This window comes from Rhinocladiella mackenziei (assembly GCF_000835555.1).
Source record: "Rhinocladiella mackenziei CBS 650.93 unplaced genomic scaffold supercont1.5, whole genome shotgun sequence".
Lineage (NCBI taxonomy): Eukaryota > Fungi > Ascomycota > Eurotiomycetes > Chaetothyriales > Herpotrichiellaceae > Rhinocladiella > Rhinocladiella mackenziei.
Window position 1 is genome coordinate 3,378,184 of NW_013550600.1, and position 16,248 is coordinate 3,394,431.

The 16,248-nt window shown below is 50.5% G+C and overlaps 8 protein-coding genes across 8 annotated transcripts; 4 read left to right on the forward strand and 4 right to left on the reverse strand.

Annotated features, from left to right (window-relative positions):
* Positions 1 to 54: 54 nt before the first annotated feature.
* Z518_07718 (uncharacterized protein) lies at positions 55 to 3,321 on the forward strand (the record flags this gene model as incomplete). Its single annotated transcript, XM_013415846.1, has 1 exon — positions 55 to 3,321. The coding sequence occupies one exon, from the start codon at positions 55 to 57 to the stop codon at positions 3,319 to 3,321; it is 3,267 nt and encodes a 1,088-aa protein (XP_013271300.1).
* A 674-nt stretch (positions 3,322 to 3,995) lies between these two features.
* On the reverse strand, positions 3,996 to 7,646 carry Z518_07719 (uncharacterized protein; the record flags this gene model as incomplete). Its single annotated transcript, XM_013415847.1, has 1 exon — positions 3,996 to 7,646. One exon carries the CDS (start codon positions 7,644 to 7,646, stop codon positions 3,996 to 3,998), a length of 3,651 nt encoding a protein of 1,216 aa, XP_013271301.1.
* An 822-nt stretch (positions 7,647 to 8,468) lies between these two features.
* Z518_07720 (uncharacterized protein) lies at positions 8,469 to 9,005 on the reverse strand (the record flags this gene model as incomplete). The annotated part of the gene is made up of 1 exon (XM_013415848.1): positions 8,469 to 9,005. The coding sequence occupies one exon, from the start codon at positions 9,003 to 9,005 to the stop codon at positions 8,469 to 8,471; it is 537 nt and encodes a 178-aa protein (XP_013271302.1).
* Positions 9,006 to 10,215: 1,210 nt separating this feature from the next.
* Z518_07721 (uncharacterized protein) lies at positions 10,216 to 10,707 on the reverse strand (the record flags this gene model as incomplete). Its single annotated transcript, XM_013415849.1, has 1 exon — positions 10,216 to 10,707. One exon carries the CDS (start codon positions 10,705 to 10,707, stop codon positions 10,216 to 10,218), a length of 492 nt encoding a protein of 163 aa, XP_013271303.1.
* Positions 10,708 to 11,269: 562 nt separating this feature from the next.
* Positions 11,270 to 12,064, forward strand: Z518_07722 (uncharacterized protein; the record flags this gene model as incomplete). Its single annotated transcript, XM_013415850.1, has 1 exon — positions 11,270 to 12,064. One exon carries the CDS (start codon positions 11,270 to 11,272, stop codon positions 12,062 to 12,064), a length of 795 nt encoding a protein of 264 aa, XP_013271304.1.
* A 192-nt stretch (positions 12,065 to 12,256) lies between these two features.
* Positions 12,257 to 12,748, forward strand: Z518_07723 (uncharacterized protein; the record flags this gene model as incomplete). The annotated part of the gene is made up of 1 exon (XM_013415851.1): positions 12,257 to 12,748. One exon carries the CDS (start codon positions 12,257 to 12,259, stop codon positions 12,746 to 12,748), a length of 492 nt encoding a protein of 163 aa, XP_013271305.1.
* Positions 12,749 to 13,602: 854 nt separating this feature from the next.
* On the forward strand, positions 13,603 to 14,718 carry Z518_07724 (uncharacterized protein; the record flags this gene model as incomplete). The annotated part of the gene is made up of 1 exon (XM_013415852.1): positions 13,603 to 14,718. The coding sequence occupies one exon, from the start codon at positions 13,603 to 13,605 to the stop codon at positions 14,716 to 14,718; it is 1,116 nt and encodes a 371-aa protein (XP_013271306.1).
* A 79-nt stretch (positions 14,719 to 14,797) lies between these two features.
* Positions 14,798 to 15,958, reverse strand: Z518_07725 (tartrate dehydrogenase; the record flags this gene model as incomplete). Its single annotated transcript, XM_013415853.1, has 1 exon — positions 14,798 to 15,958. The coding sequence occupies one exon, from the start codon at positions 15,956 to 15,958 to the stop codon at positions 14,798 to 14,800; it is 1,161 nt and encodes a 386-aa protein (XP_013271307.1).
* Positions 15,959 to 16,248: the final 290 nt, after the last annotated feature.

Sequence of the window (16,248 nt, forward strand, 5' to 3'; positions counted from 1 at the left end):
TCCGCAAGATGTATATGGTCCAAGTATGATGACGAGGTATTCTGTATTACGGAGATGTCGACCACCAGAGCAATGCCCGCCGGCAGCTTGGCAAGCACCTATGACCTAGACCCGGATTCCTACACTGCCCGCCGGTTGAAGCATGCCACCCCGGAGCATTTGCATCTCACGTCTCGCCGATTCTTCATTGGCCCCATTCCCGAAGGGTGGCTTAATAGCAATCGGAAGTCATGGTACAAGCGAAGGGTCGAGCTGAGCTCATACTCTTCACGAAGAGCAACCTTCCGTGCAGCTGAGGACCATGGCCCTCATCGTAGAACGTTGACGGGGCTGGATGGTCCCTCAACGGCTACTAGGATGAGCTTCAGTTTCCCTCAGCCCGAGGACGTCTTTGACGAGGCATCTAGTGCTGGTGAGATGGCAGACGCGGAGGAGGGCGATGGCGATCAAGAGACGGGGACAAGAAACATCGAGCCTCTTGCCACCAACGAGCTACTCCATTCGTCAGGAATTGAAGATGAGGACATTCAAGGAAATATAGTTCCAAAAGCTATGCCAGTTTCCCAAGACAAAGGACTGGATGGGACAAGAGACAAGAGAACGGAAAATGCGAAAGGAGATTCTTGTGCGAGATCCTCGAGACCTGGTTCGTACCAAACAGCCCTGGAGCATACTGCTGGAGGATCAAAAGTACAGACAGCTTCATTGAAACCGCGACAACTGGAGCAAGACACCGATCAAGAAGATAGTGATGGCACAGGCCTCCCTGTATCAAATCGAGTTTCTCTTCAGCCTGGGTTGGCGCAGGTGGGGCTTGATGCAAGCTCTCGGACCGCATTGCTCGCTCCAGAGGGTGAAGGCTCAGCGGTAAAGTCATTGCAACATCATGAACCCGCTCCCATTTACGATGAGGGAATTTATCAACTGGGACGAGCAAACACAGGCGTGAGATTCAAGGTATCAGAAGGAGTGTCCCATGGACGGCGTCGAATAGAAAATAAGGCAGTACGAGCACGGGATCGCGTTGCCGATAAAAGGCTACGACGAAACACTCTTCAAGAGGGTACCATTGTCAAAATGGAAAGGATGCTGGTGAGAATTGATATCACCATGCAGCAGGTGCCTGAAGACTTTGACGAAAATGAAAGCCTCAAAACGGAAACGAGAATACTCGAGAAATGGCGGGAATTTATGGTTGTGACTCGAAAGAGCAAGAAACAGGACAGCGACGACTTCAGGCTTCAGATCTACAAGACGCGAGTCATTCCCGAGATCGATGATGAGACGACAAAGAAAAAGCCCAAGCATGAAATCAGGCTTGATCCGAATTCGACCAGAGTCAATTTATACTCCTCCCTCGACAAGACGGTGGTGATGTGGCATCCGTACAAAAATGGAACGAGGATCATCGTCATGAGACCGAGTTCCACTGCTCATTCGGTTGAGTGGTACACTTTCCTTCGAGATGCTTTGGGCTGGCAGAGACCTTCGAGCTTGCAGGTCAATGTACCCGATTTGGATGTGGTGCTGAAACTAGAAAGACCATTTGAAGGACTTGAAGCAGCAGGTCTGGATGCTACAGACGAAGAAACCGCAATTGCTCAAACGGTTGCTGCCGAGAAAGCTGTTACCGGAAAAATCGTCTCTCAGTGCATAGGGATGCTGGAACGAGATCCCGAATGGTCTAGCGTCCTGAAATTATGGAGCGAGACTGCCAAAATGGGCCTGGCATGGAAGAGATATGACCGACTCGAATGGGTTTATGGGGTGAATGAGCAGAAAATGTATGGCTCTATGGCTATGCAACGATCTCATGATCTCGAACTACGGCCCAAGCAGCATTATCCCACCTTGACCTATGGCAGGAAAGGAAAGCAACATGAAGAACCGCCTCCTGTTGAAGGCTTCCTGATTCGTCTGACATCCCAGAGAGGAGTCCATCAGAGATTCGGCAAGGCATTTTTCAAACGGTTATATTTCTCAACTCACAATCAGTTTTTAATGTTCAGTCGACCAGCAAAAGCAACCCCACCCCATCCACCAAGACTGGCTACTATCGGAGGGAGTAATGTTCCCTCTTCACATGAGATTGTCGAAAAGACTCCGCTCATGTATGATATTGAACCTTACAAGTTGCGGGATGGTGACGTTTCATGGCTATCTTCTGGAAATCCAATATCTCTTCAACAGCATGACCGTGACGCTCTTGAAGAAGCCAGAAGAAATGTCGCCAACATCATTGACGCAGACGGACACGTTAACATGTGCCACATCCGTACGGTACGCGTCAGTCAGGGGGGTGTATCTCCAGCAGATGAGACCCTCGAAGCCGGTTCTAGTTCGGACGTGGATTTTCATCAAGAAGTCTCCAACACCACGAGAGAAGATGGATCAACAAAAGATATTGATGATGACCGTATCTTCGAGCTCCTGCTAGACAATGGATTGGTCATTCGACTGCAAGCATACTCCAAACAAACGCGTGATGAATGGATACGTCGATTACGGAAACTAGTCAAATATTGGAAATTACGCATCGCCGCGGAGATGGATACATTCAAAGCGATTCGACGAGCCAATCTTGAACAACTCAATGTGGATGACGAACTCGAGGCCATCATTGGCCAATTCGCAAAGAAATGGGAAGTCAGTCGTAGTGAGGCAAGTCCGGAACTCTACAACATGTGCGGAATTAGTTCTTGCAGGAGCATTACAATGTCTGGTCCTCTATATATGAAGAAGCGCCGACGAGCAACTTTTCACCGTTGCCAAGTCATTTTATGTGGTGGGAAATTGCTCATTTATCAAGCGTCGCTCCGCAAGACGACGGGTGAACAGATCCGACATATCCACCTGGAGAAGCAGCGGGTGGTGGACTTGAAGGGTTGTTACGTCTATAGCGGTCTGATCGTGGAGGATGATCTTCTTTACCACAACAAAACCTTCGACGCCAATCATCCTGGCATGGCTAGTTTGCCTCGTGTATATCTCGAAGACGGCTGGACGAGTGCGGATGTCGACGTCATGACTTGTTTCGTCGTGTGGATGAATCGACGCAAAGGATGGTTCAGGACCGCTACTGCAGCAGAAGGAGGCGCCATTGGAAGTGATGGCGAAAGTACTGAGACCAAGGGGAGTAAGAGAGCCAAATTGCGACGAGTCGGGCAGCTGGGCGTCCCTGGTCGAAGTATGGTCTTCAAATGCCGCAGTCGCGCGGAGAGAGATCATTGGGTTCTCGGCGTCGCGAGCGAGATTGAAAGAGTCGTTGAGCATGAGGCTGAGGAGGTGGGTGATGAAAATGAGTTCCGATTCGACAGGTAGGACGGATGACTGTTCTGTTCTTGCAGCCTGAGCATGAGCCGACGAAGTACGCAACGACCAAGGAAATATTTTATGCCACCATATGTTAGCGTATTTCGCTCAGCAGATTTTCCTTGCAGATATAAACCCGACATATACCACTGTACTTGCCTAGTGAACATTGGAACATTGGACGAGAAGATCGCCAGCAAAATGGCACGACGTGGAATAGCTTCACACTAGCCGACACTTTACGACATGAGAATAGTATTTGGTAACGTAATCCTACCTAGTATCGAGAATAAAATATGAGATGTCTTTGGGATTCTTCCTACTTGTCCTTCTTTTCCTATTCGTTTTTCGTTTTTCTGTCCTGAAATACGAGGCGCGATCCTCGAACAGACATTCCGCCTTGTAGGCTACCAATTTCTGCCCGATTGCCAACTGACGTTTGCATGTGGACCTACGCACTCTTAACAATTGCACTTGACTTCGAGAGTCTTCATTAGAGCATATGCACCACTCAACTCATACTTTATTTCCATTTTCCAAGTCGCACACAATCCAACTAGAGCCAAGCGAATCATCGGTTCACTTCCATTTTCCTTTCATTAAGTTCTTGGTTCTTGTAATACTCCTGGCTTGCCCTGTTTGACCGTCCTTCCACAGCGAGGAAAACAATTTCGTCAACGGACTCAACAAATCTTGACCGCAGCCTCAATCACCTCCTTCGCTTTGTCACTACCAATCTTCGCTTGTATCCATCCCTCTGCTTTGTCGACGACCATTTCCCACACGTCTTTCTCGGCGGGGACTTTAATCTTCAACCAGGCGATACCCAATGCCGTAGCTCTGACGCTCTCGTCATCACCTGCACCGCTCAACAGATTCTGAACCTGATCCTGGCTGAGACCGAAGAGTTGGAGTAACTTGTTAGAGAGTGACCATGAGCCGTCGAAGGATTGCAAGTCGATGATCTTGTACATCTTTCCTACGTCGGAGAGGGATGAAGTGTCGACATCCACTCCCTCATTGGACGTGGCGTCTAGGGATAATTTGTCGAATTCCATCTTATCTGATGAGAACGCGATGGCATCATCATCACCATCTACGTCTGACTGCGGGAAGTCTGCCCGCTTGGAGGACGGCGCGAGTCTCTTAGCCAGCGGAGCAGCGAAACCGAGGCGGCTCATGGCAGGACCTTTTTTCAATTTCTCCGACTCTGCCTTTGGCGACATAGCGGCGAACATAGTAGACATTGGCGACCGCCGACGACGGGCTGCGAGGCGAGGTTGTGGTGCGACCGCATCCAGGCTGCAGTTGAGTGACTGTGCCATCATTTGCTGTCGCGGCGCTGCTCCAAGCGCGGGCCCGTAGGACATGCCTAGAGCCTGTGCCGGGACCGGGGAGGGAGCAGGCTGAGCCAACATGGGGCGTGGAGCGGATCCAAAGCCTCCGCGTCGGCCACCGGGGGGTGTGACACAGTGAAGCTCTCCTGCAAGGGCGGAGTCAGCTGGATAGTCTGAAAAAGGAGAGGAAGGAGACTCTTCGGAAGAAGAAGGTTGAAGGCAAACAAGGGCTCGTTCAGGGTTGGGAGCATTTGAAGCATTGGGTTCAGCATCAGAGGCGGAGGAAACACTAGCAGAAGCATTTCCAAACAATCCACCGGCAGGGCTTCTAGCGCCTAATGGAGAGGAATGTCCAAAAAGGGAGGATGTCCCAAAGAAGCCAAATGATTGAGTAGCGGGGTCGGCTGTGCTATGAGAAGTATTTCCACTTCCAAAGCAAGACGCTGCACTATCTCCAAAGAGCCTACTTGATGATGCTCCACTTTTGGGCCCAAACCCAGAAGCACTGGTTCCGAACAGAGCGCACCCAGCTCCGTTCATGGTGGAGGTGGAAGAGCTCCCAAAGAGCGCGCCGGAATGCTTGGTACCACCTGATGCAGGAGTAGTCCCAAAGACTTCCTTAGGCGGAGCAGTGATTTGATGGGGAAAATTGTTTCCAAATAGCCCACCACCACTAAAAAGGCCTCCGGATTGACCTGTGCTTGCGGCCTTATTAGTGTTCCCAAAAAGCCCACCGCCAGTTGACTGGACCGAGCCAAACGAATTCACATGACGACAATTGACTTGGGTCTTACTAGCGAAAAGGAAGTTCTGCCAGCCCTGAGACTTTCCACACGGAGGGAAAGGTGCAGCTGTGGTGGATCCCAAGGCAGAAGAGGACTTACTTGATCCAAGATGTGGCTCAGAGCCACCTGCAAAATCTGCACCCTGACCTGCTGTCTGAGAATAAGCCGGTAATGTTTCATCATCACCTGGAGCATTCTTCTCAACAGCCACAAATGAACACCATTTTCCTCCGATTTGAAAGAGAACGCCCAATCGAACGGCCTCACGCTCAACGATAAGATCCCATTTTCCTTCGTGTGCAGATTTCAGAGGCTTGTTCTGTCTATTGCGGGCTTCAGTAAGCCAGCCTCGACCTTGTTCGAGTTCGTGAACTGCTTTCTTCGCCGCGAGTTGGTGAATTGTTTCGCCGAGACCGACATCCTGGACAGGGATTTCGAGTTCCAAAGGACCGTGCTCGCTTGTGCCTCGTAGGGTAACAGACTTAGGAGTTCTTCGGGGCGCTTCTGACCCAAGGAGGAGGTAGACGGTGGTGCGATTGAAAGGGAATAAAGCGGGGATTTGATGAGGTGCCTGAAGAACTTTAGGAACGGGAATGGTGGGCAGATTATCGTATCGTCCTGCTGGAGGATTGGTCGGTTCTTCACTGGCGTTTGCATCGAAGAGTGATATCGGCTTCTTGCCCTCTGGCTTCTTGAGGTCAGTCACTACTTCTTCTGTTGTCTCTTCGACGTCGTCAACTATTTCAAAGTCATCGTCACCAGGAGTTGGTTCCTCTTCTCCGTATGTGACACGGATTGTATAATCGGTGACGTGTGGCGTCAATGCCCCTTTCAACATTCGAACGACGCGCTTTTCCATTTTCTCGTTTTCGCCGACAAATTGCGAAAAGCCATTACCTGCACGAGCAATGCCTTCGACCAATGCGGAGGATGCTCCATGGCCAATACCAAGGGTGAAAAAGCGAGCATTCTTCGTTTCATTCACAAAGCTGAACAATTCATTCTGATTCCAGATTTCGCCGTCTGTAAGGAGCATGACTTCGAGGGGGAGATCCTTGTAGCGGCTTTTCACAGTTTCTTTGACCGGGTTAAGCATTTCCGTACCACCATAATTTGCCGAGAATGTATCGAGATGCTTCAGAGCTTCCTTCAAACTTGACTGATCGTAAGTTTTGCTCTTCTTGAAGAGGAAGGAGTAACGTGAGCCGAAGGAACAGATGTTGAATTTGACGCCAACGGGCAATGATTTCAAAAAAATCTTCATGGCGGAGACCACCAATTCCATCTTTCCATTCATACTACCACTTCGATCCACGACAAAGACCACTTCAGGGGATATATTGGGAATGTTAAACTTGGGTATGAGGGTGGTCATGATGGCACGTTGATTGGGAATGTTGGGGTGGGTTTCGAGAAGTGCACGTGGAATCTCATTTCCTTTGGCAAGAACAACGATGATAAAATCTTTGTCGAGTTCGGTGGTGCCCAGGGTTAGGGTGGCCGATGCGTGATTGTTGTTGAACGCGTCTTCATTCATGGCTGAAGTCCTACCCATGGTGACGGCGATCGGATGACTGGGAGATTGTAGGCCACGGACAATAGAGCCTTCCTCAAGTGTGACATCAACCAAGATTGAAATGCCGCCTTTGTTGACAGCATTTGTACTCGAAAGCCTATCTGCTGAATCGCTCGAGACTGAGCCATAACGAGGGGCAATTATGGTGGGAACGGTGAATCGAGAACCATCAGTTTCCGCATCATGCTTGAGTTCACCAAGATATACAATCTCGACATGAACTTCCTCTCTGGGAGGGACATTTCCAATTGATGTGGTGAAGACGTCAGAGGCTTCTGGTAACTGTTCAAGAAGGCCAGCGGTTTCACCCCGAGAGACAGCCTCCTGATATTCCTCTCGGGCCTGTTGTTTCTCCTTGACCACGCCAACAATGGTCTTTGGGCCAACGGTGCAGGTGAAGCTGACAACACTTACGCCATCATACAACGGAAAGGTGTACTGGACTTCCTCAAGCTTCTTCTCTTCGGTGTTGACAAAGGTCTGTTTGAGGGTCGTCCGGGATGTAGTTGCAAGGATATTTGTGGAGGACGAGAGTTCAACTTGTCGAAGATATCTCCTCTCAACAGTGTAGTTGACAGCATTTTGCACTGGGAACCAACAGCCGCAAAAGTTGTAAGGGTAAGGGTAGTACGACATGATGAGAATCGTGTCCTGAGATCCGTGAGTGTAATTATTGCAATGGATGAAAGCTTTGATGAGTGAAGAGTAAAGAGAAGAATAGGGAGTTGATGTGGCTTAAGTATTCGCGAACGGAGATGCAGGCAACCGCAAGGCAGAACCGGTGTGCCCGAAGAAGAAGTTGATGGAAGGTGGGTTAGCCAATCAACAGGCGGGCAAGGTAAATGCGACAGCTACTCAACTTGGATCTCTGACTTCGGCCCCGACACTATCGGAGCTTGGAAAATGCTTGATATATCGGATAAGTAACGGGCAAAAGAAGCCGAAAAGAGGAGCGGAAAGTGTGAGTTCATGCAGTGGTGGCGCAGCCTCGTGGGAGAAACTCGCGGGTTCGTGTCCGATCAGAAGTTGGAGGACTGGAGCAAGTCGCCGTTTTGCAGAAAAGAAGCTGGCGTTCACATTCTTTCAGGGAGGAAAAGGAGGGAAAAGAGAGCGAGAACAGGTAGCAGCATTGGGTGATTATTTCAAGGCATGATTGTTGAAGCCTAGAATATGAAGTTTGTGACGTACGAAGGTGCCAAGCCATCAGGCTGCAATATTTCTTGGCGTCAACCTGTAGAAGAATGCTGCCCATGCACTGCCCCACAAATACCCCCATCGTAGGCCAGCACAGCCACACCTCCTGAACGCCACAATCCAATCACAGCTCTCAGCCTCAACGAGAAGTCGTCTTTTTGCTGGTTGTCTATGGCAACTGCAGCTCGAGATACATCGTGTCAATTCTGCTCCCGGATCCTGTTAGCTACGACGCTTTGTCGTCCAAGGATGTTACTGGTATCCTTACATTCGGCCTTTCTTGAAGCCCACACCTTTCAATCTTCCCACCTCTTCGAACCCCCATTTCTTATACCAATCGCGCAATACAAGGCCCTGACCTGGACCAGTCTCATCCACGGCCATGATCGCCAAGACCTTTTTGACCTCGACTTCGATGGGATTGTCTTCATACCCAACCTCTCTCGTTAGGTGCTTCGTTGTGCGCAGTGCGCTGATGAGCTGTTTGATCATCTGGCTCCCAATCCCCTGGCCCTTATGTTCTGGATGACAGAAGAGGCTTATCTCAACCGTGTGGCCGTAGCTTATCATGAAGCCACGAAATGCTGAGGCGTATGAATAGCCCACAACTCGATCCTCGTCATCCACTGCGACCAGGTATGGTAGATTTCTCTTGGTCGTCTCACGAAATCGAGTGGCGATGTAATCCGGTGGAGGCTTTTGTGTCAGGAAAGATACAACAGTATTTAGGACATAGTACTCGAAGATGTCTCGGATCTGGGACAGGTCGCTTTCTGTGGCCGGGCGGACAATCACAGCCATCGCGCCAGATTCTCTTAACAATACTTTTTACCTGATGACAAGCAGTAGAGGCAATAATGAAGGGCATGGGCTAACACTGGGTAGGGAGTTTGATATTCTGACTCAGTTGCTGAAAGTCTGCGGCATTAGAGTTGGGAGACCCTTGTTGGCTGATAGGGAGGGTAGCCCGAAGGCGTGTGCCAATAGTAATGACGGATTTGTTCATTTCACGCTCCAGAGTCAGGCCCCATACCAGTTAAGGGTCAGTGTAACAAGGCTCAGATTTGGCGCCAGAAGTAGTAAGAGGTTGTTCTTTTGATCTGAATCGGACGTCTCTCTCACATAAATTGCCCACCACGGCGATGTGTTGAAGGTTCATGCTATCATCAAGACGATACCTTTGGCATTGTAAGAGTGTATATCCCGCCATACGATCGGGCCGCCCACCCTCGGCCTTGTGCATTACATAATTACGCGAAAATGCGGTCGTGGTTGTGGCACTCAGAACATTGCCTGGCCCATTCTTTATACCTGTCCGACACCCTCTCCAGTCTCGCGCATTACTTTGCAGTATGCTTCCTCTTCGGCCTTTTGGGTTCTGCTGGTTCCTTTTCTGCAATCCTGATCCTTTGTCAACCTCGAAATCTATACCAGACGGCAACTCATCCAGGATTGAGGGACCACTTTGAGCAGAGCGTTGACCAACTCGTCGTAGATATTCTGGGTGACTTTTATTTGAAGTCCACCTTTCTCTCCCCTCCAGAGTCGTGAAGTAGAATGCATGAATTCGACGCCGATGGATTGTGTACTCGTTCCCCTTGAAAAGAGTACGATGCTAGGAGATTCTCCCTCTTTCGTGCTCATGCGAGATTGAGAAGGCCACGGGTGACCCTATGTTAGCTCCTTTTCCCGCTTGACAAGTTTGAAGAGCTGCACAAAGCCCCTCACAGCAATAGTTGCGCTGTGAGCATTCTGTCGGTCAGCGATATCAAGCCCGGCAGCACCAGACTTCACTTCGCACATGAGAAATGGGAAAGACATCCGATGGGTGGCGCAGAAGAAACAGGTTTCGTAAACGCTGCCAGTGAGTATATCAAGCTTCTTGAGCTGTTCTCCGGTGAATGCAGATTGTCTAAATCCCACTTAGAAGTCCGGCTGCGTCCTGGGTCATTCCACTGGAACGCAACTTGTCCAGGATTCGTCAACGTTTTCGATTAAAACATCAAGATGCCTAACGCCATAATGATGCCAGATCTTTTGTTGATGGGACATTCAATCGACTGATATCTTGGGTGATCATGACCTCATTCCGACCTTCCAGCTCCTGGCAATGTTTTTCAAATTTGTCGTCGGAAAATAATGAGTTTGGGGGAACGGACCGGTCCATTTCTAATAAGGTGCGGCAAAGGTACTCGTTGCTCTTCGGCCCGTCGCTAGGATCAAAATCAAACATGTAACCCCCTTCAGGTGCAAGTAACGCTTCATACTGTGCATCGCGATAAGGAGCACTCTTGCTCTTCCTTTTCTTTCCATCACTCGAGTTACACAGGCTTGCCTCTGACTGCTTCCGGTGGAGCGATGGAAGCTTTCTTATAGGCTTCGGGTATCTTATCTTATTGATCTCAATATGCTGAACAATAGACGGCGACGGAAAGGCCATGTAAAGGCCGAATTCGTTCTCGGGGCTGGTCAGTTGGGATGGCGATAACTGGACTTTCGGCATGTCTTGATCGCATCTTGCCTTGATACGGCGAAGGACCCGAGCAGTTCTATCATACGGTACGTCAATTCAGCTCTGGAGAATGTCCCAAAGGGTGTATATGCATCTCTTCCAACGAATCTGTATGCTCAGCTCTTTTATCCTCATTCTCTCGAAGCCATGGACTCCTGCTGGCTTTATGTGCCGGTTTCTGAACATCTCTGCCCTGCAGCAACGTCCGCGGTCTGGCTTGAGTACCTCTGTGTACTCGACCACTGGCCGTAAGGATTGGGTCGGAAGGGTCAAGGGTTTTGTGTCTTGGTTATATGGCCACCATGCTGGAGGAATATAGTGCATGGAGAATCTAAGGCTTGGGTGCCGCCGTAAATTAAAACACCACACCCTAAGTTATTTATCGGTTTACCTCCCTCAAATGACAGCGCTCCTCCGCCTCCCCCAGCTTGTGTCGTCATCCATCGCGTCAATCCTCGATCGACTTTTCTCACCTCGATCTTAGTCTCTCATCATTTTGTATCAACACAACAACTCCGTCTTGTCTATGTTGCACAAATTTTCATCTCGGACCATGTCTTCGGGACTCATCGCCGTCAAGGACATCGTGCCCCTCTCTGTCCTCTACCGCCGCAAAGAGCTAAGACCGTCTTCAAATGAAAATCTACCCACTCCCAACCAACAACACAACGACAAGATTTGTTCTATTCAAGCTGACATTACCAAGCTTCAAGTCGACGCTATTGTCAATGCTGCCAACCGCGGTCTCCGTGGAGGTGGCGGTGTCGATGGGGCAATTCAGAGAGCAGCAGGTCCCAAGCTTCTAGAAGAATGTGCCACTTTGGGTGGATGTGAAACTGGTTCGGCCAAAATCACAGACGCTTACAGTCTTCCTTGCAAGAAAGTCATTCATGCTGTTGGCCCCATCTTCGATAATATCAGCCAATCTGAGCCTCTTCTTCGGAGCTGCTATCAAAAATCACTCAATCTCGCCGTGGAGAATGATTGTAAGACCATTGCATTCCCTGCCATTTCTACCGGTGTCTATGGTTATCCCAGCACCGATGCCGCTCGTGCTGCCATTCGAGAAGTATACGCCTTCTTGGAGAGGCCAGAAGGCCAGAAGTTGGACAAGGTCATTTTCTGCAACTTCTTGGACAAGGATGTGAAGGCATATGCTGAAGTGTTGCCGTATGTATCCCCGAAACTTCTTCCACTTAACTCATTCCAGACTTTTATTGACTCCAAGCTATCTAGCAATCACTTTCCCCCCACAGAGGACGACTTTTCCGACGAGAGTGATGCCCCGCGAGAACAATTTGCCTACCAACCATCAGACCGGCCCGAGGGCAGTCTTGGAACAAGTTGAAGAGACGACTATCCCGACCAAGGAACCCTCAACGAAAGCCCAATCGGAAACAGTGTGGATAATATTGGATTCGAGTGTGCGTCTTCCGCAAGTTTCGAGAGACCTTCGGATGGCTAGGATCCATCTCAAGGCGTGGAGAAAAATGAAGCCGAAAATCCAGACACAGTGACAGATTCTAAGGCGGCGAACCGGATGGAAAAACCCCACAACAATGGACTGGATATGAAACGCTACAAAGCCATGTTCGAGGCAGCAAAGGAAGACGTGGATCAACACTATGGCTCAACCACCTTGACACCATGTATCGAATTCACAATGCAGACTGAGCAGACTGACGTTGATGTGCAGGGTGAGCATTCCGAAGATCCTACTCACTTTGTCAAATATAATGGCACTTCTTCCCACGGACCCCGGTTCTGCTGTACTATGACTTATTATACATGTGGCAAAACCATTCAAGCCCGTCGTTCGGACCTTCCTGCCATCGGTCGTGGCGATTTTGGATCGGGTTTAATGCAGGTTGTTGCAAAAATTTCAATTCACACCGACGAAGAAATGGACATGGACATGGACATGAGTTCGAAAATGGCTGGATCCAAAAGAAGACACCGTCGTGATGGAACCGGAACGCCAACCGCTGAAAGACATGGTCAACCTCAATCCCTGCCCCAACATCCACCCTAAGCTTGGACACCACATTTCGGCCGACGGTGTTTAGCATTTGCACTAGCCTCCCTAGCAAACAAGCTCGGAATCTGCATATGAGGGAAATAAACCTCGCTTCAAGGCACCTCAGCCCATTGAGAGACAAGCTATCGGACTGGGTTAGAACGGACCAAAGCTTGAACTAATGAGAATCTTCGACAAGGCTTGAGTGCCAGCGTCTTGTTTTAAAGTTTTTGATCTTGTTCGTTCCTTAATCCAGTCGCCTATTGATTGGATGTTTTGAAACGCACTATGCCAGTTCCCAAGACTGCCCAAGATAAACGCGAATACGAAAGGGTTTGCTGCCCATGGGCCATGTTGTAAAACTCCGAGCTCTACCGTGCGCTTCCACCTTGGTATTCAGCATTCATCCCCAAATTGGCTCGTTGAGGTAGGCATCATCCAGAACACGAACATAACCGTAGGCGAATTGAGGTGGACGGAGAGTACTAAAATCCGATTACCTCCGCCAAGGCGAGGAGGAGACATGGAGTTTCGGAGGTAGAGGTTGTGAAGTGTTGAATTCTCTATCACTCACCAGTACTAGGACCGCAGTCATTCGCTCTGCAAGGACATCGGCCTGAAAACTATCAACGCCGCTATAATCAGACAGACATGCCCGGAGTAAGTATTTAAAGTTCATCGATATCCTGCTTGTGGCCTGGGAGTGGGCACACATCTCCCTTGTCTTCAACATTCCGATCCTCTCTGCTCCTGATAACGTCTCTCTTCTCTCGCGCGATTCACTACATCTCCCAGTACCCCATCACAGTTCTATCTCTGTCCAGAAGAAAACAGGAAGAGAGGAGCCAAAAGGAAAAAAGAAAAGAAAAATGGCAGTACCAGAAACCCACCGCGCACTCATCCTCTCATCCTTCGACGCCCCGCTCGAAGTGAAAACCACCGCACCTCCTGCCCTACTCCCAGGCAGTGCAATCGTTCAGGTCCTCTCGTCACCGATCCTCGCCTACGCCGCCAAACTCTACTCCGGCGCCTTACAATACCCTTTGCACCTGCCTATGACGATCGGAGGCGGCGCCGTGGCTCGCATCGTCGCCGTGGGCAGTGACGCGACAACGCTGTCACCAGGCCAACTCGTACTGATTGACCCGATGATTCGCAGCCGTGATGATCCGGCGAAAAGCATCTTGTTGGGTGTTCACGGTGGAATCTCTGAAGGTGCGGCGCGCTTGATGAAAGGCGATTGGCGCGATGGATCGTGTGCGGAGTACGCACGCTGGCCCCTCGAGAATGTCCACGCGCTGGACGAGGAGAAATTAAAGGCGTTGGGCTACTCTGTGCACGATGCCGCGTATCTTCTGCGCCTGTTCGTGCCGATGGGCGGACTGATGGAGCTGGACGTGAAAGCTGGGGATCGTATCGTCATTGCACCAGCGACGGGCCAATTTGGCGGCGCCGCGGTGGAGGTTGCGCTAGCCATGGGCGCCGACGTGATCATTTGCGGACGCAAGAAGGATGTGCTGGAGAAAATGAAATCGACTCTGACACCCGTATATCCGCAGGCGAACATCAACACCGTCCCTCTCTCTGGCGTCGTGGAGACTGATATGGCAACTCTTCAACAACTAGGCCCTATCGACAAATTCCTCGACTTCTCCCCCGCTGCGGCTGCCACTTCGACACATATCATCAGCTGCCTAATGGCGCTACGCAAGGGTGGTAGAGCGTGCTTTCAAGGCGGCATTACGGGTCCCGTGCAGATCCCTTATCCCGTCGTCATGTTCAACGATCTCAAGATCTGTGGGAAGTTCATGTACGAGCGCGAAGGAGTCAGAAAAATCATTTCCCTGGTGGAAAGTGGGCGGTTGAAGTTCGAGATACCGGATATGAGAGTATTTGAACTAGAGAAGTGGGAAGACGGATTTAAGGCTGCGGAAGAAAGGGGTGGGTGGAGAGAGCTGGTTGTTTTCCAACCCGGGATGAAATAGAGAAGACATGGGAATGTGCGTGTAGGACTGGGAACCTGTCATTTCATTTATACAACAATCCTCTCCGTCCCAGATTTTCTCATTTCATCGCCAAACCCAAGCCCTTCTCCCTCCCGATCCTTTGAATCTCTTCACAGACTTTATCTGTCACCTCCCCTGTGCCCGCATTCCCACCGAGATCCCTCGTCTTGACGCCCCTGTCAAGCACATTCTCCACCGCCTCCATCAACAGATCCGCGGCCTCCTCTTGACCCAACCACCTCACCATCTCAGCACAGGTCCAAAACGTGCCCACCGGATTCGCGACACCTTTCCCCGCAATATCCCACGCCGACCCGTGTATCGGCTCAAACATACTTGGGTTCTGCCTCGTCGGATCCAAATTACTCGTCGGGGCAATTCCAATACTCCCCGCCAACGCCGCCGCAAGGTCCGAAAGAATGTCTGCATGCAAGTTTGTCGCGACGACGGTATCGATGCTCTCGGGTTGCAACGTCATACGACACGTCATGGCGTCGACGAGCATCTTATCCGTCTCGACGTCTGGGTACTCTTTCGCAACGGTTTTCTGGACCTCGTCCCACAATACCATCCCGTTACGCTGCGCGTTCGATTTGGTCACGAACGTCAACTTCTTGCGTGGGCGTGAGCGGGCCGTTTCGTAGGCGAAACGCAGCAATCTTTCGGTGCCGTGGCGTGTGAAGACCGACACTTCCGTAGCGACTTCCCAGGGATGCCCGACGTGGGAACGACCGCCCTGGCCGGCATATTCGCCTTCGCTGTTCTCGCGGATGATTACCCAGTCGAGCTTTTTGGTGTTGGCGAGGCTGCCCTGGCATGCAGACAACGGGGATGTGACACCCTTCAGAACACGGGTCGGCCGTACGTTGGCGTATTGTTGGAAGGGTTGACAGATGGCGAGGCGCAGGCCCCAGAGGCTGATGTGGTCGGGGACTCTGAGGTCGCCGACGGCGCCGAAGAGGATGGCGTTGAATTTGCGGAGTTCGTCGAGGCCGCCTTCGGGTATGTACCGGCCAGTCTCCAAGTAGGTGTCGCTGGACCAGGGGAAGTGGGAGAAATTGAATTTGAAGGTTGAGAAGGTGCTGGAGAGGGTATTGAGGACCCGAATGCCGGCGGAGATCACTTCAGGGCCAATACCGTCGGCTGGTATGGAGGCGATGTTGTAGGTGGAGCTGGGTGGAGGGGGAACAAGAGTTTGGTCAGCTGAGATGGACCCCATTGCGGTGATTGAGCGTTTCCTTTTTATCTTTCTTCAGTCGGCAGAACTGAAGGAGATCTTGGAACTTTTCGAAGGCAAAGAAAGGGTCAGGAAATACTGCGGAAACTGGTTTTCGAAAAATCTCTATCAATCAATTCTCTTCAAGTGCGGGGGAAATGAAAGTCCGAGGCGGTGCAAGGAAATTGTTCCTTTAGGTGATGATAACAGATAGAATCATGGGCGTCAAGTAATAGAATAGAGGACAAAGTATCTGAAATTGGGAACTTCTCGGGTTTAAATGATGAGTGTAT